At 41.1% G+C, this 26,918-nt stretch overlaps 1 protein-coding gene and 1 long non-coding RNA gene across 2 annotated transcripts in view; one reads left to right on the forward strand and one right to left on the reverse strand.

Annotated features, from left to right (window-relative positions):
• TMEM135 (transmembrane protein 135) overlaps positions 1–26,918 on the reverse strand; it is a 120,474-nt gene that overhangs the window by 46,719 nt on the left and 46,837 nt on the right. Inside the window, exon 5 of the mRNA XM_053456562.1 lies at positions 17,370–17,435. Coding sequence (XP_053312537.1) covers positions 17,370–17,435 — 66 coding nt within the window. The remainder of the gene's footprint in view (positions 1–17,369; positions 17,436–26,918) is intronic.
• On the forward strand, positions 3,860–4,644 carry LOC128474273 (uncharacterized). Its single transcript, XR_008346337.1, has 2 exons — positions 3,860–3,929; positions 4,351–4,644. It is a non-coding gene; the product is annotated as an uncharacterized LOC128474273 (long non-coding RNA).

A 26,918-nucleotide genomic window follows, 5' to 3' on the forward strand; every position in this document is an offset into this window, starting at 1 on the left:
GTTGATTCCCTTTAAGTATTTAAATGTCATATATCATATCCCCCGTCTGTCACATCTTTCTTCCAGGATATATATATATATATATATATATATATGTATAGTACAGTATATATAGATATATATAGTAAGATCCTTTAACCTGTCCTGGTAAGGTTTATCCTGTAATCCATGAGCCAGTTTAGTAGCCCCTTCTCCGGACTTTCTCCAAACTATCCTTCTCCAGATCGGGTCTCCAGTCCTATCTTGTGCTCCTTTAAATGATAAACGACCTTCCAAGCATTCAGGACTTTACACAAAGGTCAGCCTTCTTCACATTTCTGGTGTAATTAATCCACCTGCTTGATGGTTACCCGACACAATTTGCCCCGTCCTTCTTCATTAGCCCAGTGAAGCATCTTCCATTGACGGGCGTCACCTTGAAGCGGTCACATAACTGGAGCGGAGACTTTGAAAGTAAGGTTCCCAGGTGTAACCGAATGTTTACCGGGATACTCGTGACCGGTTATTACATGACGTACTAGTCACTAAAAACATTCTCTTTCCGCATTGTCTGAGATGGTGTGGCGTATGCCTGAGTCTCATGCTGTAACACCACGGCGTATGTATTCCGTAGGGCGATGTATCTTAACATTCAATTCTCAGTATCTTCATCATTATTCCTCCCCAATTATAAAGTTGCTAATTGGTTCTTCTGAGGGTTGGTGAGAAGAATGGAGAGAACTTCCGGAGATCGCCGCATCCAGCCAGAGATTGAAGCTTCAAAGAGGTGACCTTTGAAACCAATGATCTCCAAAGCAACTGCAAGTGCAAACTATAGCAAGTTTTAGTGAATTAATAAAAACATGTATTTACATTTATAGCTATAATTGTGACGGCTTTCCTTTGAGCATTGGGATGATTCGTCATGAGGTCATAATTCCATGGCGCATTAACGTCCTACTATACAGGAAGTCATGACGCCATGGGGGGGAAGAAGTAGAGGCGGACGTATTTCCAACGTATATTATATAGATTTGTGCTACGGAAACTACTTTTGGCGAAAGGATCCCATTAATCCAATCAGCATATAGAAAACGCCTCCTTCCTTCTTCCAGATAGGGAGCCGGTTATGGGAAAGCTCCTACAGTCAGAGATGGTCCGATGGTCTTGGTAAACATCTAACAATATGTTTGTGGATATATTATATATTTATTTATTATATTTATTATATATTAAATATATTTATTATATATATATATTATTTATATTATATATAAGCGACTTCTAGCCCATTCCAGGGGGAAAAAAAATACACAGGCGCATTTTTGAGTTCAGTTGCTACAACAAATGCATTTGAACCTAAATACTGAATTATAAATATATTTATTATTCCTTCCCCCCTTTTTGGGGAATATGTGATGAGTTCCAGGCCCCCTCAGCAATCACGTGGATTGTGAGTGCAGTTTATCATAGCAGCGTTCATGTTCCAGATACGGAAATATTCCATGACTCCTAAAACACGAAGCGATACGATTGTGTTTTGCGAATGCAAACAAGTCGATCACAATGGAAGGAAAGGAAGATAGAACGTTGGGGAGGAAAACAATGCAGAATGGCCGACGTGAAGAAGGAAAAAAAAAAAACATTTGGAGAAAAGGATGAGGACCATTGTTATTTTTTTGATTGGAACAAACAATTAGAATTCTGCTCTAGTAATTGTTTACTTAGGAAAGAAATTTACAACCTAGGAAATGTTAAAGGAGACAGAATGTCTCTCTTTTTCCGATGTCCCTCGTTTTTAAGGAGTTTTTCCTTCACAAGACACCAAAAAAGAGATTGTAAATTAAATTAAATAAAATGCATCATTCTTCCTTACGCAATGACATCAATAGCTATCACAGGTGTGAAAGTCACATGAAATGTCTCCTGCCCCAGCAACGCCTCGATCCACACCCCTAAAAGCAAAAGCCTCCAATGTCAGACGGTACGAAACGGACAGGACCTTCTCGAATGAATCTATGAAAGGATTTGGGTTAATTAAAGACAACTTTGATGAAACTTTGTGTATATATTTCAATACTTCTTTGCCCAGTAGATAGAGTGACCTCGCTCTGCTTACAGAAGACAAACCATTCACGGAACACAAAGCGCGACTGGAAACACCAGTTCGTTCTAAATTTCTCCCAACTGCATATGTGCTCCGTTCTGTGTCCCTTAACACGTAACATATGGGTTAATATAGCAAAGCATTTCTAAGCTTGTACCGAATCACACCACCCGATACACAAGGTCAAACCCCAGGACGTATTGGTGAACTGGGAAGTTGTATTCTTTGTTAATGAATAGGATTTTGGAGAGACATTCAGACTCCACACAACATCAAGCTGTTCGAGATCCTCCTGTCATTCCATTTAAGAGCATTTCCCGCTCGATTTGAGTCATTACGGAACACAGTGCAGTAAAGGAGGACACGGTCATATTTTTCCATTGTGGAGAATTGCGAGATCCCGTGACGTGGAATATCCATCGTACTCTTGGCTTTGGAATGGTCCTGCGTATCCACCGACACAGAGACAAGCCACGGGCTATTACGCAGCCTAGGAGTAGATATAGGATCTCGCCAACCTGCCTATGATCCCCACCGCCTGTAAAAAAGACAGAGGAGCAGCCCGGTGGGACAGTAGGCCCCAAAATCAGGATTGTCTCGCAGAAAAAAAGGATAGTTGAGATGTATTTATTAATATGGGCAGCTGAAGCCACCAGTGATGATTCCGCTGCAAGAAGAAGCCTCCTGTCGGGGGGGGGGGGTTCAGATGGTAAATTGGTCTTGTAGGGATATTTGAGGTATTTTTATACATTTTCCCAAACCTTAACGTATCTGATTTCTGTTGACTGGTTCAGGCAGCCTTTGAAAAGGTGAAGAGAGGAGAGGAGAATGGGGAGAACTTCAGGTCAGGAAATGTATTATATCATACTATTTATGTTTCAGACCTCAGCTTCATTGAAGAATAATGGTTCCTAAAATCTTAGATTGGAATAAAAAAGCTCTAAAAGCTGTAAAATAAATAAATAAATAAAAAGCTGCCGGTTCCCCCTTTACAGGACACATGACTACCCCCGTAGAACAGATTCTGTATTTACTAAAGCACTCCTCCATCATTCATGTGCTTTATAGCCAGGTGCGTACAGATGATGCTGAGCCGTAAACATTTCATCTTCAGCATAAGGGTTTCTTTGTTTTTCTTAAGCCCCAAAAAAGGAAAATCTAAGAATACGCGTCTTCAACATGATTAATGTTTATGTTTCTTTTTCATGGCAGAACAAAATAACCCGACTTTCCATACGTGTCTGCTACGCACGGTACACGAAAGCCGTCTATGGAATATTTCATCCAGATCATTAAATCTTTCATCATAAAGCAGGAGGAGGCTCAATAAGTTGGCTGGAATCGGATTTCTGATCCGGTTCCTGTGAATCCCCTCAAAAACGTTTCTGGAAAATTCTAGAGGTTCGTTTCCAGCGAAAGCCAAAATCTCACCCCCTCATTAAAAGAAAAAGACAGAAGGTTGAAAAAAAATGGAACAGAAGAGGAAATGAGTAATATGGGCTGAAATCCGTTCATATTTGTGCAACATTCTTTTTTGAATGATAGAAAAATGTTTGGGAAATTTTTTTTTAGAATGTGGCCTTATTGCCATAGCAACTAATAAAATAGCACAAATCAATAGAAATCCATACACCCCAAAATTTCAGGTACCCTGTCTCTGACCCCCCCCCTGTGTTGGGGGTGTGGTCAGAGGAAGAATGGGTGGGGTCAGGTGTAGAAGTAGGCGGGCTCAACAAAGACCTCCATTGATCTTGCAGCTCCATGTGGGAAGACATTAAAGGCAGCTATATAGAACTGTTCACAAAAATTGTGAGTACCCCAAGAAAACCGGGACACTTGGGAGGTATGGTGATAGTTTTGTTCGTTTTTTTTGTTATCAAAAATCACCTTTTTTTTATATACAAAATCCATAATTGGAAAAAAATTAGACCTGTAAAACATGGAATTACAGCTTAAGCAGCTAGGTTTGAATCCAAATGAATTAAATGAAAGATTTCGTTACTACCTTAACCCTTTCAGCGAGCACGGAATGAATATCCTGTCCGACCAGAAAAGGGGTCAGCCTTACTGGGAATATTTCTCAAATTATTTACTTCTTGTTACAATATGGTCGAAAACAAGCCATTAAAATAATCCTGAAAATTACTAAATTAAAAAAAATAAAAAATTGTGAAGGGACTGGCACCGTATTATTCTGGACAGAGCGGAGGTATTAACCTGTACAGCTCGCATTAAGGATGTAACAGTATTCTTTCTGCCTACAGACATCCCTTTCTATCTCCTGCGAGGTTAAACTCGAGCCACATGAAAGCCAAGCTTTCGACTTTCCCCGTCAAACAGTTCCCAGAGCGAAATGGCTCGGAGCGAGCGCAAAACAATCGACAGGAACTGGGGATCTGAAAAGGATCCGTCCGCGGTGTCAAAGCACAGGTTTTCATGCCATCCCGGCTCGCTAGAGAATTACCAGAAGATGATAAAGAAACCCGATACCCGCAGACATCGGGTTTCACAATAATTAAGACTATTTCCTGACGGACGTCACCTGCCTGGCGGTTACAGCTCTTCATAAAAAGAATGGAGGGGGAAAAAACAAAGAGAAAAAAGGAACAGCTGTAAAGGTCGTAAGATTTAAAGCTACCGCCGCCGTAAATTAGGGGTTAGAAAGGTTTTTGGGGTTTTTTTTATAAAGCAATTTTGGAAAGAAAGATATTTTTGCTCAGTAAAGTAATTATAATGATAGAAAGTGGAGACTTTTTATTCCTAAGGTTGGGCATAATTACCAAAACAAAACCAAAAACAAACAATTAAATGAGATTTTAAAAAGCTACTATGCATTTAAGTTTTATTTTTAGTATTTCTACATTATGAATATGTTGTAAAAAAATTCATTTTTTTTTTTTTTTTTACCAAACTGGCTCCTTTATATATAAAAAATAAACTAGTTTAGGTTCAAAGTCATTTGGGATTCCATGGTGATTCCCCATTTTTCTCCCAGGATATGGGGCTGTTATGATTGCATATCCCAAAATGCAGGAGTGGGTAGGGCTGGTACCAGGAATGGTTGGGGCAAGAAGACGGACCCCTCGCCCGCCCTACCCAAACAGCCACCCCATGACACTCAGCTTCAGGAGGTATGGGTTCCTTTCCAAGAAATACAGAGGGGTGTCATGGTTTCTCCTTATACCTATTAATAATCCATAGTACAGGGCACCTTCTAGGGGTTTAAAATGAAATGCAACTGGATTCTCGTATCATCTGAATTGCATGTGTGAAGAACAGAGAAAACAGTCCTGTGGGAAAAAACCTAAAACATGTAATGCCAAAGGCAAGAAGCCCTCTGTGACAGCCAGGAAAATTTACAGTAAGAGGAAGGTCAGAGGTCATTCTCAACGGAAGTGACAGGTATATCACACAAACACGCATACATATAGGAGGGGGGGATTATAATTAATTCCACAGATCAGAATCCTTTCTATACATTAAATAAACCTATATATGGCACTAACAGATTGAAATAAGGATTATATGTATTAGAAACCCCCGTATATCATAGCAGCAGTCATCTTAACGTCCAGTTCTGTCAGGTACCATAGAGCCGTCACAAGCTGCCACCTTTCATTGATGAGGATTGTTTCATGTTTGGCTAGAACAGACCAGTCCATTGGAAGACCGTCCACAGAGATGTCCAAGTTTCCACTTGTTGATGCGGACATACTAAAGCTAATCACCTTAGATAAGCCGCGTGACTTTTAAAAGAAGAAGTTAAGCTACAAGGCAATTCATCGAGTCTGTTTATATCCCCCCTATCACTGTATGTTAGCTACTGACTCAACCATCCTCATGCAGAAAACATTATTTCCAATATAAACCATCCTCAGCCCAATGGTTTCGTGCCAGAGCAAGAACTTGGGCTCCATGACCTCGGATATTTTCCAACTCAACCTTCTGCTGCAAGCTCAGCCTCCTCTTCATCTTTGCTGCCAGTGGTATCCTTGGCTTGCCAACTGACTGATTCCTTGATGTCCGTCTCGATCTAGGTTCTGGCCTTATGTTTAATCCGGGTCTTGCGAACCTACAGGTGATCTCCACAAGAGGTAACGGCAGCCAGAGCCTGAGGTCTCAACTCCTGGAAGGTTATGACATGAGGTACGGACAACACAACTCTGTGGACATCTTTCATTTAGCATAAAAACAAACATTGCACATAAGATAGATGGAACATGTCCTAGTTTTATATTTTTCATAGGTTGGTAAACATTCCATTTCTCTGGATGTCTACATCATCTTCATGTAAGGTTTACCAGTCAAAATACCCTGTGCATCTGATGTATGGGTTGTCTATTCTACCAGACTTTTGGTGCATTCCCATCATTGGCATCTTACCCATCAAAATTCGATACATCCATCACCCAGGTCTACACAACATTCCAAACTGTGACGTCAACAACTGGTATCAACCTTACGCAGAGGACAAGAGCAGAGCAAATAAGATCCATTTGGCCCACGTCCTGTCTATTTTCCTGATGTAAGGACTCAAACCTTCATGGGCAAATGGATTAGCCTCTACCACTCATGATGGGAAGCTGTTCCAACTTTCTACCGCCCTGTCAGTAACGTAAAACTTCCTTGCATTACATCTAAGCCTCGGAGCCTCTCGGATTTCATCCGCAGCCATCAAAGATCGAACTAATCACAAAATGAACTGCACTATATTAGTTTATTGTAATTACCTTAAGTACTCGGGAACACGTAGCGAACACGAGCCAAAATTAGGTTTTTTTTTCCCTTGTTATTTTACGAGGAATGCAGAAACGTACATTTGGGTTTAGTGTATGTCCTGGGAGTGGCGCCAGGGAATTAGGGAGGGGAGCGACGGAGCGCACTTCCAAGACAATGTTTAGAAAATATTTTAACACAGGAACAGATAAACCTAGGCAGGGAAAAACATTTGCTGTTTTTTTACGTAAAACAAATAGATCCTTCTAAAAGGCAGCGTGTTCTTTCAGCGAGTTAATTGGAAACAGAAGGACGAGGCCGGGTAGATTTTGGGGCCGACTGCTTATTTGTTATACATAGTTATAATTGTTTACAAAAAAATCCAGTGATATATGTCAGTAAATAGAGGGGAAAAGGTTGGGTGCGCGGCCGGTGTGTGTGGCCTCTTCGCATGTATGTCTTGGAGAAGAAGAGAGAGGAGATACGATAGAGACATCTAAATACATAAAGGGAGGTAGGTTTATTTCAAAGGAGGATAAGAGGACATCATCTAAAACTAGAGGGTCAGAGATTTAGATATGATGCAAAGTTTTACTTTACCGAGAGGGCTGTAGATAAGTAGAAGAGCCTACTAGCAGAAGTGGTAGAGGTTAATACAGTGAGGGAATTTAAACACAAATGGGATAGACATTTAGATGGGCCCAGTGGGTCTTCTCTGCTGTCAAAAGTTCTATCTTTCTATGTGAATAAGGCTTTCATTGATCAAACGCAGGTAGCTATAGGGGCCCTACGCAAAAGTCAGGAGGCCCCGTCCGTTATACAACCAATGAATGTAAAAAGAACACTCCAGCCCCACTTTCGTGAACTAAGTTATCAGAACTTATCAGAAGTTCCTACTTCTGAGCCGAATGTAATCCAGGAAGGGGTATTGAGAGTCCTCTGCAAACTATGTAAAAAAAAAAGCATTCAGTAATATTCTTTCCTCAGCCTCATGTAGGCCACATCTTTGTGTCTCTGCTAATCAAGTGGAGACCCATAGTCAATGTTCTAGCGTATCTTCTACTGGTACAAAGCTGACGCTATCCCATTTCTCTGGCACACAAAGGGTTACATACTTAGAACACTTGATGCGTAACCTTACGGTTCTATGATGTTATATTCACCCTCGAAATCTTGAAGCCGCTGCACGATCCTCACTACAATCAAGTCATCCTCACCCAAGCAGCCCCTCATTTTCTCATCCGTTCCCCCTTCCACCTCCTAATAGATTGTAAGCTCACAGGAACAGGCCCTCTTCTTCTTCTGTACCAATACTTGCTAATGTTATCGCCAATTGTATATATTAGCAGTTTCAATGCTGTTAATGTGATGATAAAGTGGAGACGCTTACACAAAAAACGTGATGATGTTGGCAAGAATGGAGGCTGATGTTATCGCGACAGAAATGCGGAGACAAAAGGCATTGGAAACGAGAGAAGAGACGGCAGCCCGTGAGAGCAGAACTTCTGAGCCCTCAATAATAATGACATCTTTGTGATCAGAAAGCATCGGGGAACAGAGCGCGGAATCAGATCCCGGCATCACATCTTCACAGACCACATAATGCCGCTGGAAATATATATCATAAACATGCCAGACTACGGGGAATTAACTCTGTGCTGACGAATGCAATAAGAAACATACCCCATACAACCTTAATATTCTCCCCGAGAACACGTGTTTACAAAAGGTCACTAGTTCAAATTTGAAACTACACGTCGGACATGGAATCCCAAAAGGTCGGGGCTGCCTATGGGCCCCTGAGCACTACTGGATAAGCAGTGGCAGATTATCTATTAGGTACACTAGGCACTATGGGTCCCTAAAAACGAATGGTTAAGCTGCCAGAGCATTAGCACTGAGCACATAACATTAGATGTCCTGCGCAGGGGACCAGAGCCGGGTCCCCAGCGCTGAATGTTTATGTGGATATTTTTACATCTTAATTATTGTAACATTTTGTTTGTAACTTTGAGCAAATGAAAGCAATGTGAGGAAGAGAGGTTCAAAAGGAGGAAACGCAATATCAAAGTCGTTGGCATAAACATCATACATCAAGCACGTGTTATTTCTACTCTCTCCCCAAATAAGACTGCTGTATGGTTGGAGTTCCCCTTTAATGGGGAGGAATAATCATTCAGACAAGAAGTTAATATGGCTGCCCCATTGTATACACATAAAGTGGGTTTTTGATGCACATTTAATGTTTACCATATTTGTCACTGAAAGTGGGGGTACAGCCTATAATCGGGGTTTAGAGCAGGGATGTGGAATTCATATCGCCCAACAGCCAGGACATGCAGTTCTGGGCGCCAGGTGGGTTTTTTTTTTCTTTTTCATTTAGCCCTTCTGCAGGTAAGCAGCAGGGTTAGGATCCAGATCCCCAGCAGCGCTGCAGGGGACCTGGATCCTCCTCTACGGCAGCCGGCGGACATCTGAACGATGCGCAAAGACAACCTCCGCTGCCTGCACTTCCGTTCTATAATGGAGCACCGGCGCGACATAACCTTCGGGTGCTCCACCATAGAAGCCCCGGCTGAAGTGCCAAACTTTACCAAACTTTAAGGATGCGGCCTATAATCAGGTGCGGCCTATAATCGAGCCAATAGGTATTTAATTTGTAATGTATGTATCCAATACGTGCAGGATATTTTTTCTGATTGTAGGGCCTGTAACATTACTTGTGTTTTAAGGTGATTTACTTCTCACACATATTGAATGTCACTTAATCGCACCATAATATACAGAGCAGTTAAGGTTTCATCTTGTCTGTGGCTGTTGAATACTCCCAAAAACAACAATATAAAATGAGAACAGACACAAGCTGACGGGTAAAACCTAGCGCTGACCTGAAAGCCACAAAAAAAAACATTTCAAGCGAAGCGTTAAAGTGTGAAAACCCCCAATGCCTCCATGTTTATTGGGGTGCTACAAACATGGTCAACCCCACCTCAACCTTATCGCCACCCTCTCCCTGCCTACTCGCCGCCCCCTCATGCCCCTTTTAAGAATGCCTATAGTGTCTTCAGCCATCACAAGAGGCTTGATTTGTCGTGCCTATAAACAGCACTGGCCAGAATGGAAACCCTCGCCAAAGCTTTGCAACAATCCACGTCCAGGAACCAAAGAGAACACTTCACATGGAGTCCAGGGAGTTTCTTTAAAGGAGCTGGGCGTTGCGATGCCTAAAAGTCCCTGTATTGTAGATATGACAATCGCATCGGATAATGTTCGGAACCTTGGGATCACGCTGGGCATGGGAGGTGGTTCACCTGTCCATGTGGCCACCAGAAAGCTCTGTGGCCGGCTGGATCCCTGGGTTGCCGCCAGCTTCCTTTCATGGAACATTGTTTTTTTTGGCCCAGATCCTGGTGCCTGCTTTGTATTGATGTCTAGCTTTTGGCTTTGATCTAGAGTTTTGTGTCTCTCCTTGATTCTGTCTTTTGGATTTGCTGCTTCCAGCTTTGGCCCCTTGGATCCCTCGCTCAACTGTTTGATTAACCATTATCCATGACCTGGACATTGTTTATGCTCTAGTCATTCCCTTCTGCTCTGGCTCCTACTGTGTATGACCTCAGCTGACTTGACTTTGATTACGCTCCTGACTTGACACTTGTCTGCCGGTTTCAGCCAAGTTCCTGCCCCAAACACCCAATTCACAAAGCTATTGTCCCAGTGTGCCAGTTCTGCCGCAGTCTGCTATAAACCTTACACCTACCTAACGTTTATTCCATGGGGAAAGGTAACCTAGCATCTTGTTATAAGGATCTGCATGATTGTTCCTCCTCGTTAAGTTAATCTTCCCCTATTGTTAATTTTGTCAGCGGAGCCTTTGTAATTAGAAGAAAACAAACTTCAGGACAAGAAACGAACACGATGATGCTGCTTCTGCCACAGGCTGCCGCCAATCTCAGCTCTCATGGAGTATTGCTTTTTATATTTCTAAAAGCTGAGACTGTCCCCCTCTTTACATGAAGAGTTCTAGAATGCAGTGACTGTATTAGAACCTACAGCTGCAAATGCCGAACCACGTTAAATAGAAGTTTAGGTTGTTTCTACCTCTTTTAAGTATAAAGAATATAAAAAACCTACGACTCCTAGAAGCCGAGGGCTCTTAGAAACGATGTTATTTTATTAAAACGCATTCTACTTCCACTGGAGAAGTTCATTACAGCCCAGATGGAAAGCCATGAAATTGGTGTCACAATTACACCGAAAATCACATTTCCTCATATTGCCAGCTGACAAAACCTAATCTCCCTCAATTAACTCTTGGTGAAGGAATGCTGCGAACCGGGCGGAGGTCGTGACTTCACGGGTGTGAAAATGAATATTAATGGAAGCGGCTCGGGGGGAAAAAAGCTCACTTTGGCACGAAACCTTGGGAGTCGTGTTTAGGACTTGCTTTTTCTCATGTTTTACGCTCTCCGTTTCAAGGTCTGCGAGTTGGAATGACTTTATACTCATTACGTGAGCTAATAAGCATTTCTGGAATACTTTTACAATTCCCTCACGTATAAGCTTTGGAAAGTGAAGTGAATCGCGGCCGGCTCTGCCCGGAGCCCCCGAGCACCAGGCGGTCGTCATATATACGGGCTGGGAACCATTTTTACCCTGGATAGATGTGTGTAGTGTGTGTCTATACGTAGTTTTCACACACATTTATGTATCATGTTCTAAGTCAGAAAGCAGAGATGTACATTATTGCTACTTTAACCCTTTTCTGACCGGACTGGTTTTCCATTTTTTGTGACAATGGCCGTTTCAACATTTCTGCGGGCTTTGTGTCATTTTCTCGTTTATTGAACGCACACAAATTATATACTGGTTCTATTTTCAGGACAGCAAGGGCTTTCTTCAGACATACTTATTTAACATTATTACATAGAGTCTTTCAATAGGGTGAATGTAATCGCTACGGAGAGCAGTCATGCGCGCCCCTACATATTTCTTTTGTAATTGCTGAATGCCTCAATATCGCTTTCTAAGCTCATTTAACCCCATGACGTGCCAGGCATGTCAATTGTCATTAACCGACTGCTTTTTCATGATGTGTCTGGCACATTAATAGTTGTTAAAGGGAAACCATTTTTTTTTAATAGAATCCGATACATTCTCAAAAACAGTTTTTTGTATGAGTTCTCACTATGTTATCCCCAATCTACTAGACAAACAACCTGACTCTTTATGATACTGCCTGTGGGAAACTAGAGTTGCTCAGTCTGTATGTTTTTCACATGTATACAGATGTGAGTGTGCATCTCATTCCATTAAAACCCATCACAAATGTCTTTGGATGATGTATAAAATGCGATATATAGATGGTAAGGGGGGAAAATTGCAAGACTATGAATTGCAAGGAGTAGACCATGCATGCAATAAGGTATATGGGGAAGCCTAAACCTTTAGGATACGAGGGACCCTTGTCATTATGTATTAGCTGATACGCATTCATTCTTTCACACACTCGCTCTTCTTTAAATAGGAACGGCCGGGAACGCAGGAGTTTGTTTGAAACCATCTTCGGGAGCGTCTTTGGATGATATTATTGTTGGGTTTTGCAAAGCCAGAAGCCAGAAACAATGTTTTTTGAGAACACATTACTAGCTTTTAACTTAGAAAATGATGAATAACAATAACAAGGATATTTTCAACCAACCAAAAGCCAACAGAGACAAAGATTGCCCAAAATGTTACAGCCACAAGTTCATTCCTCAGCAAAACCAGTGGGACTAAAGGCCATCTCTGCCCAATGCTGAAACCATTCACGTTGCCTGCGAATATCATTCACTTCAACAAATACATGTTTATCCTCCGTTCATTTTAATTCTGGGCTGATTTTAACAAGAGTCGGGGTAAGCTGACCAACGAACCCCCTTCGGGAACAAGCTGGCACGGGGGTGCAACAGACCTTTTGGGCATGGGACCAAGGACCAAAAACTTAGGCCATAGAAATAAATGTGGGGCACAAACGATAGGACAATTACTAATAGAATATGAAAATTAAAGTTCAGGGCTTGTAATGGTAGAAAAATACATTGACCAACATAAAAGGTGGAGCTGGGTCAAGCTGCTACCCGAACAAATGGCTCTAAATTAGCACATAGAGGTGCAGACAGAACACAGGGGTGCAATCAAATATTCCACAAAGCATGAACGGAAAAACGCTGTCCGGTTGTTACATTATTGGCTTGATTGTCTGTACAGAAATACTCCGTCGGCGTGAGGAGTGATGTTGGCCGTTGGAGATGTAAAGTTTCAGTATCCACACAAGGTTTGCCAGCGTCGCCTAGCACTCGAAACAAACATCCAAACACGTTAATGATTCAATATCCTGCTCCAACGGGAATATCAACAACGCTGAATATTTTGCTAAATCCAATGGCTGCAGCAAGTTAAAAAAAAAAGGTCAGCCATTAAAAAAAAGCAGAGAAGAACGACACCTTGGCCGGGATATATCATTATACAAATACATATGGGGATGATATGCACTGCTCTCTGACGACCTGTTCATTAATAGGACTGTATAAAGCACAAGAAGATATCCTTTTCAGCTAAAAAAAAGGGTTCTTTACAGTAGAAGCCGTAAAGATGTGGAATTCACTATCCACGGAGGTACCATCATATTCAATAAATGCCTTTAAGTATGGGCTGGTTATAGGGTCAGGATTAGTAGCGGTTTTGTGTTGACCCAGCGAAAAATCAGATGCTACTTTGGATTCATTAAGGAATTGTTCTTCTTTTTGAGGAAAATCTCTTCAATGTGGGGTTTGTACAGCAGATGCATGGATGAACTCAGACCTGTGCCTGTTTTCAACCTAACCTACTTTGAAGAAGAAGAAAACTATTCTTATCACAGCCATGTTTTAAATTGGAGATTCGGAAGGGGTAAGTGTTGGTAGTGATTGTTTAATTAGGAGAAATACAAACTAAAAAAAGGTATGGACTCCTCAAAAATTCTACTCTGTATTTATATGAAACAGAATTATCAGGTAGTCAGAGATTAGGATAGAGTTAAGTTGCTAAAAATGCAGTGGCGTTCAGCCACAAATCAACACCACTGGGATTCTACACCGAGTAATTTCTCAGAGTCTGACCTTGGGGGAGCTCAAAGAAATTGAGCTGTAGTTAGGTCCCCTAGGCCAAGCAAGGACTACTGACTTGTTGAGTTGGACCAGTTTTTAGAGACAACCCAACCGATTGAATATTTATTAAATACATATCCATGTGTGTTTACCAATCGTACCAGGTAACTAACATCTTCTACAATTAATTGTACAGATTGCAATCAACAGGTCTTCCAGGGCAGACTCTACTGTTCCAACACCGATCAGATGAGGTTAAGACGGAGACGTAATATAAACCCAGTGGGTGCTATAACACAGCAGTGTTGGAATTGAAGGTCACTCAATAGAATGACAGAAATGCTTCCAAACCAGGTCCCCCAAGGGGCACAAAAGCCGTGAAGACCATTCTAAGACTAAGCATTGGGGCAAGTCTCCACCGCGTGTTGGCCTCTGCATTTGGGACTTCTCCATTTGGGACATGGCTGGAGAAGATGAGAACCACAGACCCGTACTTTAATTTGGCCACGTCAGTGATTAACAATATCAAACCGACCAGTCATTGGTCTAACATATGGAAATATTCCCTAAGCACCTAATAATCGCATACGTAATGCTATTATAAAAGATTGACTTAATACTGTACTCCTAAAATGACTTCATGTTCTCATTTAACTTACAGCAGACAGCTGGAACGCAGAAGAAACACTAATTCCACTTCAGCTATTACTCGCTGTAATAACGCAACACGACGGCAATGTTTACGTAGCAAAAAAAACCTGTTAAATATTCCCACTAAAAATATATACCTGTGAGCTATAAAACTCTGCAGATTATTAATAATAAAACAGTATCCTAAAGGGATTACATTTGCACTCTCTTAGGAGGTTGTGAAGGCCAAGTAACCTTTCGCTGGAGAGTTATACTTTCCAAGAACAACATTGTGGTCTGAGGTCTCCGAGAATGTTAGACCTCTGGAAATTCTCATAGAAAACTCACATCCACGGGGTAACCGAAAGCCAAATTAAACACAAGGGTATAAGAGGTTCTTATAGGGGGGGGTGAGTTACTAGACATCTTACTACAGAGACCCTACAAAACGTATATTAAAATGCAGCAGCGAAGCACGACTTCTCGGGAGGCCAATAAACAAGCAACCAAGAAATACAAGTGCTTCAAAGACAAAGGTCTCTTTACATTAAGACCTGGCGTCTTTAGTTACCGGCAACTATCGCTCATGCGCTTATAGATATATTTCCTACTGACCTAAACATTAAAAAGTAGGTCGAGCCAAAATCAGTAGAGTTCTACTGCAACTGCTACTCGAGAAATGCATGATTAATTCACAAACAATTCACCCAAAGGGATTCTGTAAGACCTTTTCTATGCCAAAGCTTCCTAAAATCAACCTGGTTCGTTATAGTAGCGACATCTTACCCGGGGAAAGCCATGCAGAACGTGGAAGCGGGAAGGAAGATTTTAAATGTATTGGTAGCACGGGAGGCACGTATGCAAAAAAGTTTACTTCAAACATTTGCTGGCCGTTTTGTAACAAAATTTGAAAAACCAAAAGCTCTGCTATAGCAATAATAATAAAAAAAAATAATAATTCAGGGCTGCAAAAACATAAAGGAGCCAGGAACGGATGCATTCATATGGATTAATAAAAACATTCTAAATTCTCCTTCTCAGTAAAGTTATTTTGTGCCTACTAATTTTTTTATTGCAGTTTGGATTATCTTTGAATGGCTTGATAGCCACATTATTTTATTATGTGAAAGCCACGTCGAACAGTGGCAATAACGGTTAAACTCATTTGTTTTGGTGCAGGTTTTAAAACAGAAATATTTTTTTTAAAAAATGTATTTCTTTTGTTTCTATTGTAGCTGGAAAAGGCGTACAGAGGCCCTTTATCACTCCCATCACTCCTGTGTCCCAACGGCCCTTTATCACTCCCATCACTCCTGTGTTCCAACGGCCCTTTATCACTCCCATCACTCCTGTGTTCCAATGGCCCTTTATCGCTCCCATCACTACTGTGTTCCAATGGCACGTTGTGTTCGCCGTTCCAAGTTTAAGTTTAAAAGGCTGATTGATGGTTAAAAAACCCCTTTTGTCATTATGTTACAACCAGAAATGTCCTTGTTTTCCATGAAAACAGCTCAGTGACCCCAAACTTTTGACCAGTAGTGCGTGTGTGGTGTGTGTATGTATGCATGTATATATATTCCTTTTTTTATTCTGCAGGCACCACTGCATAGGTGTATTTAGTTTACGGAACTGTAAAATGTAGACTCTAGGAATCTTGGATTACCCTCCTATTACTAGTAAACAGGAGCTTATTTGGGTTCTATATTAAAATGAATGTAACAAAATACTTTTATTTTTAAGGTGCCTTAATGACGTAACAAAAAAAAAATGTAAAATCTAAAAAACAAAAAAGGCCCTTCAAATACTGTCCTGAAAATTGATGTACATGGCAAGTTCTATTCGGACTCAAGTTGCATCGTATACATGTTACATTAAACACTGTTTCTTTCATCCAAATCCTAGTTTCTCAATCAAACAATTCATTCTTCGTGATGCTCCACATAATCCTCTCTTTGTTGTTCAAGGGGAAGCCGTACCTGAGGCTCTCGCCAACCTGGCTGATATAATTGATTCTTGGCATCTTCTTATTTTAAGGTCAGCGCCAAAAGCCCCGCCGCGATATTGTAATCTTTGTGTAAATACCGAGATAAGATAGTATCTCGTCTCGATGTCCTCTCAGATAATCCGTTTACAGGCACTCATTACGCTCACGAAAACTTGTGTTTACGATTACCAAAGGCTGGAAGCCAAACTCGCCGCCGGTAAAATAAAACCTCCGACGTCTCACCAGACAAATAGAAACTGTTTGGTTTTATCAGAAATGATCAAAAATGGTTATTCTCTAAAACAAAACGGTAAATATCTGATGGGTAGCATCAGAGGAGCATTAAACGTGTCTCTAATAGAGGCCGGTTCTTATTTGGTATAGGAATCTTCATCTGATGTCATACATCTCACTTTTTTGTAACTGTCTGTCTGACAGATGATTGGCTGCCGTCAGTGCAAGTCTCACCCAATCAGCCTGGACTAGGGTTTGCTCCTCCGAAAGATTTGGAGCACTGGGCATATAGATAGATGCCTTTAAATATGGTCTCGATGAACATACAGGGATACAGGATCCAGTGAGATATCAGATGCCATTTAGTATTTTTCCCCTTTTAGGCACAATTGGAAATCGCTTTAATTAGAGTTTTTTTGCTTTCCTCTTGATCAGCAGCGAGCTTAAACTTGATGGACTTGTTTCTTCTCGCAACCTTAACTACTATGTTACTGTTGACCGATTTCTTATCTTCCGCCGTCACTATCTATGCGTTATGGTTCAATATTTCAACGGTTCCAGACATAGAAAAAATAAACCGTGTGAGAATGCTTACCTCTCCGTGCCTTATTGGTTTAATGTAACCTCTGGTGACACCCATTCGAAACAACGTCTCTGTGGCCTGTTTGGAGAAAGAGAAAAACATGAGATAATATGTCATTGTGTAAAGCTCTGCCGGTACTTTCAGAGGTTCCGGGGAGAAGTTATCAGGTGGAACGCATTAATGGTGTAACATGCAAAAGGTTAAAATGTGATCTCATTTTCCTTCCGGACGTTGGCGATCTATGATATATTTTAGAGAGGTCTAAGAGTATGATGAATACGGGAGCTGCTGGGGACTACTTTATCAAAGAAATTGAGTAGTGTGCAGAGAAGAAACTTCCCAAACGCAGGAGTGTTTCGCATTAAAACAAAGAGACTTGAGAGATACAAATACAAGAATAATTGATCTTGTAGAGTAATGTTTTTATATTCCTGACATATTACGCCTGTAATGGATCTAGCAGAACAAAATACTTATTAAGCAGGTTGACTCATGAAGGAAGATCCTGAAAGCATACATACTCCCGCACACTTAGGACTCAGGGGGTACAACCAGTTCTTGTGTATGGGGCCCAGCCTCTCTGATCTCTCACGGGCCCCCGTATTTGCCCTCATGGCATGCTACTCGGAACTGGGCCATCACGACCCACGACCCATCTCTGGGCCGTTGCTCGCCTGGCAGCCCATTGTGAGCTTTAGGGGCTGGTGCCCCTATTGCAAGCATGCGGCCATGGAAGGAACATGGGGCCCTGTCTTTAGGTCCCCAAGATTTTTGATGGTGGCCCTATGCACACCTACAATATCCCTTAGTATGTATGGCCGTTGGAGGTAACACAAGCTTGAAGTTATCATTAGTTCTGATTCAATGGCTTGATCAAATCGATTTGCCACCCTTACACGTTCTGTAGAAGCACCGGCTTTTGGGTCATTCCTCGGAGACCTAGGTCTTTTCCCACCACTGATATTTCGGGAGCTGGCAGTATATGCCTATTGCCGCTGTCTTATCATTAAGCAGGGTATGGGTAGAACAATTAAAATCACATGTCTACCCTTAGATGTATTTGATATCACAGAGCACATAATAACCAACCCATCCGCCATGCTTTAGATAAAACCCCCACCACACGGAGTGGAAGGAGACAGGGGTGCAGCTGCCGGTGCCAACTGGCCCATTAGGGTACAGCAATTCATATCTGAAAGCACCAGTTGCACTCGAGTTTTTATCTGAGTTTGAGTCTGAGTTTTATCAACTCGGGTCATCATGTACTCAGTTTTTAATTAATATTAAGGTTTGTGACACAAACCAATACCGCTGCTTGCTGGTAACTCCCTCTGCACTGTTTTATTTAGAGATTTTTTTTTTATTGTCTTTACTAAAGTTTGGCATACAACGAAACAATTCCTACCACGTCCTGAGATGAAGACATCGCATCTCAATTTAAAGAGCATGGTTCTGAGTTGGATTTATGCACGTTTCTGAATATTCCTTATATATGTGCCATGAAATATGTATCTGACATGAAAGTGAAAGACAATCCTCTAGAAGCCCATAAAAAAATGTGAAATATACAAAACCATTGGTTTCCACACATTATTTGGTCAAAATCATCCATTTTATAATTGGAAACAATAACGAGCTGGTAATGGCAGACTCGCACCTCTCTGTCAGCTACGATCTTAAGATGCAATTCTTCTGGATGGCTTCTCAAAATACAATAGGATACAAGGACCTCGTGTAACCTTTTATGTAGGTTGGAATTGGGTTCTTTCATCAACTCTTCCCATCAACGATTTAAGGGTCTTTCAGTCAAATAGAGGCTAAACTTGCTTTGTTTCTTCCAAAGCCACCAGGGTGTGCCCCCTTCTTTTCACCTTGGCTAGTGAGAGGTCTCTTTTAGTTCACTATCCAGCACCACGATTTCCACCAGATGTCACGTCTATTCAGAGAAAAAAGCTAATTCGGAGCGCTTGCAAATCAGCCCCCATTGATCTGGGGATGGGAACTTTGTTCTACATGTGTAGAGTATCACTAAGAGGATTACGGCTATAAGCTCAGCCTTGCAATCACGACAGGAGGGAAAACACGACTGGAGGAGACCACCTACCCATATTCACTAATTGACAAAGTTAAACCCCAAAAGTGATAGCTTTTCTGCTAAAAAAAAAAAAACTAAACTTGAGTAGCTGTGTATTTATGCTGTAAATCATTACTTATAGCAGGTTAGCCGGCCAGCGAGGTCACCCTGTTGCCTATCTAGACCAATCTCCGAAAACAAGTGGCCACTACAAAAATCTCTGCCGGCTGCCAACAGGTTCTGCTATTTTAAAAAAAAAAATTATATTTTTTTTTCTCTATGATTAATTTGGAATGTTTACTATTCTGTTATTGGAGTCTAATCAGAAATGTCAATTTATTTTCCATAGCTCTTAACATTTATAAGGAGAAAAAAAGGCTACTGTATTAAGCCATTTTCACGAAATGTGCATTTACTTTGTGAATGTCAACTTTTTTTTGTTTCCTTTGATGCGTAACCCCATATTTAACCATGTTAAACTAATTCTAACTGAACAAACTTGGCAATCAGGAACATGAAGGAAGTTGTAAGAAGGTTAATAAAATTCCCTATGAACATGATAAAGATTAATATATATATATATATATATATATATATATATATATATATATATATATATAACAAAATAAGAGAATCTATAGAACAGGCTGCCAGTGTTTTCCCTGACAGTTGAAATTATCTGGTGCCCCGGTTGCAAATCACACTTCCAAATCAGCTCCTGGGAGCAAACTTGCAAAAGAATTTGCGAGGAGAAATGTTTTGTCAGGAATTTTTTTTCGTCACATTGTTCTCTGGAGCAGATTTACGATGTGCTACTGCTACCCAGAACACCACTCAGTAGCGGCAATTAAAAGCGGGTTTCTAAGGAGTGTCATAATAAAAAAACACAATAAAAACAAGCTGTGCACATGCAACTAATTATCTGGAATTTATTAAAATGTAAACAGAGGTTCTTTCTAAAAAGTCCAAGGCAGGCAGTCTGGGGAAGTTCTGTATAAAGGTGTCAAAGGCACATTTAAAATAAAATTGGGAAAATTGAGATTGCGTTGATGTACAAACAGCTTGTTGCCAAATTTTGCCTGGAATATGGTAGTCATGCCAAACTCGGGGTTAATTTGACGTAGTGGCAGGTTTGTTTGACATTTTTGGAACTTTTCATGCCAAAAATCAAACTGTGAAAGTGAATAACTAACAATCAAGCCATAAAATATGGTAAAGTCCATGTGCGTTCAAAGTGGGGGCATCACATCCACAGCATATGTATATATATCCCGCCACTAGAGCAGATTTAGGAATGGCTCCTAACAGATACTTGCAAGACTTCATTAATAACTACCACAGGGGTGTGTGAATGGTAGCCTTATGGTTTAGTGATGCGGTGGGTACCCCCGAGAGTGCTCCCCCTCCCCACTTCTAATGTGTTTCACCCAAAGCATAACCTTAGTCAATCTGGGGTCAGTAGAGTGAGGTAAGGGGCAGGTGTCGCCTGGTGAACACATGGACATCATAACACAGTCATCAGAGTCCATAGTGACCCAAAGACACGAAGGGAGCCACTGAAGACTTCTCTGTGCCAGTGGAGGCCCCAAACTCCCTGCAAAGGCCCTGGGCAAAGGGATCACCCCTCCCATTTCCCTAATTGGTATGGCCCAAGCATTACCATGCAACCTTCTAGACACCCGCCACTGCACCAAAGTACGGCAAATGTTTCTCCTACATATAAGTGCAATGAGATAACTGCGTCCAAACAACTCCTCTTCACAAGGCAAGTCCAGCCAAGGCTTAAACCGAATACAGACTGTTCACATTTCTACCTGCAAGTGTGCGTCCTGATGCAACTATTGGGGAACCCTGATTTATTTCTTCTTTTTTAACCTTAATTATTCTGTATACATCATCAACGTAATCCTATAGAAGGAAGATGATATCCTTTAATGGGAAAGAAAAGGATCATTTATGTTCAATACTACAAATAGAATGTCGACAGAAAGGGCAGTTAAGACGCGGTCAATTTAAGTAGTACTGGTGTGTTGCCTCAAAAAATACTATAGTATCCTATAGTTATTATGGGACGCGTTTTGTTCTCCTTTAAGACCAGTAATAGCTAGCCAGGTGAACTGGTGTAGACTGGTGACATGGAAACGGGGCAGCTCTCCCATAAGATACAATCAGTAAGCACATAACATTGTAAAACTATGTACTTGCTCTATTTCTGGAACGAAGCAATGCATCTTAGCGAGGCCACGGCTCCTTAACTACTGCAATCGCATTAAATGATAAAATCAGCACTGAAATTCCATTTGCTGATTTATGATATGAATATTTTCTATCTTAAGAGTCAATGAGTAACTCAGAACACCATAGAGAAAATGAATTATTTAAAGCAGCATGCGGGTATGCTTTCCCTAACAAAGAGACACAAAAACGTATGGTCACCCAAGAAAATGTGCAATTTTTAGGAAAATTGAAACCAAAAAAAACTTATGGAGCAATCCACTAAACATTGATTCACTGACTTTAATTGGTGGTAATGGTGTTTGAAAATGTTTGGTTTTAATTCCCTGACTAAACTCCAAAAAGCGATCACAAAATGAAAACAAAAAGTACATTCTACACTTTAAAATCATTTTCCTAGAACCCACAAGAAACATCAATATGCCCTGCAAGCCAACAAATGGACTGCAGCGTAAAGGCCACTAAGTTAGAAATGACATGGACTCATTTATCAAGCCATTTATTAACTGTTTCTTCCATGAGGATGGTTTCTTATACAATCATATATTTAATACCCATATCTGACACACAAAGGGACATCAAAAACAACCATTACCCACAATGCCTCAAGTATTGTGGTCTTCCCCCAAAATTCCCCCCTTCTGGGACTTTATACATATGTTAGCAGATAAGCTTTCCGAGACCCATATAACTAAGCTCATTCACTACGTTATGCTGTTCCTGATGCTCCAATCTTTGCCAAATTGACACTTTTTAAGCACATTTTTATTGTAGCACTAACAAGTTTGGCTCGGGCTTGGAGACCACCACAGGCACCCAAAAGCAGAATTAATTTTCTAAAACGTTAAATGGGCAGCCAGCTGGGAAGTGGGAGAGCCCGTTGCATGATCTCATTCATTAGCTTCACTGCAGAGGTGAATGATTCTAAATTACCGCCATATTGTTTCCTAGGTTCTATTGGATTTAGGCAATTGGATCACTTCATATATTTATATCAGTACTGTCATGCTGATCCATACCATTATTTATGATTGTCATTCATATGTCCCATCAACGCTGGCAATACTGCCTTTAACATAAGTAGGCTGCAAAATCCATGGCCGTGTAGAGCGGTAATCCGAGTGCCACTCGAGTGCTGGAAAGCAGAGTCTAGTTTCAGTTTTACCAGCTTTTCCCACATGTTACAAACGGGGTCAGCTCCCAAAGAGGATTACAGCCAACGCACATGTTCTTTCTACTTTTTGAATACATGGTTCCCTTCTGACTTGGAGATGATTGTGTTTCAGTACATTTATGGTTGTTCTGCACAGTGAGAGACTACTCCAGATCTCAGTGCGGATAATCTGTGTTTTGTGAAACTCGGAATAGCGGCCCTGGGTGACTTACCGGAACTTTTGATCTTCCCCTATTGAGCAAGGATTAAGAGCTGCATGAAGTAGTGTTCTCTTACTTAGAAGTAAAGAACTCTGCCATGAAGCGGGTGACCTGAAGGGAAAATCCACCACCACGTGCGAAGGTCTATTTTTCTTTTTGTTGGGGGAAAATCTAATGATCTCCAGCAAGCTGAGAAACTTCTGCCAGTCTAGGTTCTGGTAACATTAGTCCTGACACCACAAAGACATGTGAGGTACTACTACTAAAGCAGTTCTATACACCCCGATTGACTTTAAATCCGGTTCCAATACAACAGCTTGATGTATGTTATTCAGCAGATATTCCCAGTAATGGTTTGGTGCAGCACATATGTTATTATATTAACAGGGAGGGAAATAAGGTCTTTTTTGTGCTTGAATTTAAACCTGAAGGTACGCCTAGGTCTTAAAAGGAAAGTCCCAAGCATAAACTCCAGTGCTGAACACAGTAATAACCCCCCCAGGGCTGTATACAGCAGCGGTTAAAAAATTTGATTCGGATCTAAGAGCCAGCCCAAAAAGTCAGGAGTCAGATATTTTTTCTTCCCGAATCATGTTGTTATTTTCCTGGTGCCTGGGGTTTGTCGAGCCTTACACTAACATACATTTACACACACTAACACCACACAGTAACAGACACATGCTAACATTCTGTGCTCACAAACACTAACACCTTACAGTAACATACACACGCGCTAACATTCTATGCTCACGTACATACATGCTAACCTCACACACTAATACACACGCTAACATTATATTAGAGCTGAAACAACGAATCGATAAAATCGATAATAATCGATAACGGAAATCATCGATAACGATTTCCGTTATCGATTAATCGAGTGATCAATTCGTTGTTGGAGCACTCGGCTCCTTTTACTTACCTCCGCGAGCGTTCCCCGCTTCTGCTACACGCTCTGCAGTCTCCGCCTTCTAGCTACGTGACGGATGTGACGCGTTCCGGAGGTAAGTATTCTTCATGTCTATGTGCACGGATCGCACAGAGCGAATCGCTCTGTGCGAATGGAGCCACTCGCACAGAGCGGTTCGCTCTGTGCGAGTGGCTCCACTCGCACAGAGCGGTTCGCTCTGTGCGAGTGGCTCCATTCGCACAGAGCGGTTCGCTCTGTGCGAGTGGCTCCATTCGCACAGAGCGGTTCGCTCTGTGCGAGTGGCTCCATTCGCACAGAGCGGTTCGCTCTGTGCGAGTGGCTCCATTCGCACAGAGCGGTTCGCTCTGTGCGAGTGGCTCCATTCGCACAGAGCGGTTCGCTCTGTGCGAGTGGCTCCATTCGCACAGAGCGGTTCGTGAGTGTGGGTGCAGGGCAGAGTGGGGGTGGGGGTGCAGGGCAGAGTGGGGGTGGGGGTGCAGGGCAGAGTGGGGGTGGGGGGTGCAGGGCAGGAGACTGGGTGCAGGGCAGAGTGGGGGTGGGGATGCAGGGTGTGAGTGTGGGTGCAGAGCAGAGTGGGAGACTGGGTGCAGGGCAGAGTGGGGGTGGGGGTGCAGGGCAGAGTGGGGGTGGGGGGTGCAGGGCAGGAGACTGGGTGCAGGGCAGAGTGGGGGTGGGGATGCAGGGTGTGAGTGTGGGTGCAGAGCAGAGTGGGAGACTGGGTGCAGGGCAGAGTGGGGGTGGGGATGCAGGGCAGGGTGTGAGTGTGGGTGCAGGGCAGAGTGGGTGCAGGGCAGAATGTGGGGGCAGGGCTGGGTGCAGGGCAGAGTTAGAGACTGGGTGCAGGGGCACAGTGCAAAGTGCTGGGTGCAAAGTGCCAGTGCTGGGTGCAAAGTGCCAGGGCTGGGTGCAAAGTGCTGGGTGCAAAGTGCCAGGGCTGGGTGCAAAGTGCAAAGTGCTGGTGCAAAGTGCTGAATGCTGGGTGCAAAGTGCTGGATGCAAAGTGCCAGGGCTGGGGCAAAGTGCTGGGTGCAAAGTGCTGGGTGCAAAGTGCTGGGTGCAAAGTGCTGGGTGCAAAGTGCAAAGTGCAAAGTGCAAAGTGCTGGGGCAAAGTTTCTTGAACAGTAATAGTCCACCTCTTTTCAGAATGTTTGGGGTTATTTTGTTTCATAAATATTGTGTTTGGGTTCTTGTACTTTGAAAATATTGTTTTTTATTACATCATAACAAAATAAGAATGTTAATGTAAATTTTAAGTTGTTTTTTAACATCCAGTTCATTAAATTCTTTTAAATAAACGAAAAATTTGCATATTGTTTTTTTTTATCCGATTAATCGATTAATCGAAAAAATAATCGGCCGATTAATCGATTATTAAAATAATCGTTAGTTGCAGCCCTACATTATATGCAGACATACACACTCATCCCAATGTCATACTATAACAAACACCATACACGCTAGCACCACACTTTTATACACATACACATACACAATGGCTAACACGATACATATATAAAATTACATACTAAATCTCACACAATACAATACAATACAATAAAAATGCTGACTCCAGCACTAGATATATACACACACTTACACACTAAGACCACAGTATACACTCACACACTCTCTTAGACTGACTCCAGCACTATACATATGCACACGTACACACTCATACTACAGTATACACTCACACTCTCATAGACTGACTCCAGCACTATACATATACACACGTACACACTCATACTACAGTATACACTCACACTCTCATAGACTGACTCCAGCACTATACATATACACACGTATACTCTCATACTACAGTATACACTCACACTCTCATAGACTGACTCCAGCACTATACATATACACACGTACACACTCATACTACAGTATACACTCACACTCTCATAGACTGACTCCAGCACTATACATATACACACGTACACACTCATACTACAGTATGAGTATTTACCAACAAAATGTAAAAAATTCAGTGAACCATATTCAGTTAAAAATCTAGCCACTATTCTCTTTAACTGCCTACTGTTAAAAAAAAAAAAAGTTTTTTTTTTTAATAGTCAGTAAAAAACGTTTTTTTTTTGTTTTTGTCTTTTTTTTTTTTATTATAAATACTGCGATTTACACAGTTAATAGAGCATGTAAATGCTTCAGCTCCAAAATGTGACAAATAGCATGCACACAGCAGCTAATGTTACCGCGTCTGCACAAATCCTTGGGGGGGGGAGACAAGCTTGCCCTTTGGCTTTGGAGGTGCCAAGTCATTTATATATATAGTATTCCACTTCCTCGCGTAGGAAACAAATGAACCAAAATGCCATTATTTCTGCTGAACGTATATACACGGACTCTGTTTAGTAACAAAATGAAGCCTTTGTTTCTTATATAGGGCTAATAATGAAGCCCATATATTTTTTTCCTGATTACTAGTTAGCACTAGGCTGTGTCCATGTTACTATTAACACTAAACATTAACTTTTTATGCTTTGTTGCAAAAAAAAAAAAAAAATGAAACAAAGAACTTCAGTCTGGCTGACTTGGGTCTTTCACATTTCACACTTAGTTATTCCTATATTATTAGTAATAATAATAATATAGGAATCTTATAATTTTATAATTTTTATACATTAATATATTATAATACAAATATTAATATTAAAAATAATGTAGGAATCTGTTACGTTCTATATATTAATATATCATATATATATATATATATATATATTAATAATATAAAAATAATAATAATAATAATATAGGAATCTGTTATTATTTTATATTTTCTATATATTGATATATTACATATATATTAATAATATAAAAAGAATAATTTAGGAATATTTTTATATTTTCTCTATATTAATATATTATAACATATATATTAATAATATAATAATTATTAAATAGAATATATTTATATAATATT

The sequence above is a fragment of the Spea bombifrons genome, chromosome 2 (assembly GCF_027358695.1).
Source record: "Spea bombifrons isolate aSpeBom1 chromosome 2, aSpeBom1.2.pri, whole genome shotgun sequence".
Lineage (NCBI taxonomy): Eukaryota > Metazoa > Chordata > Amphibia > Anura > Pelobatidae > Spea > Spea bombifrons.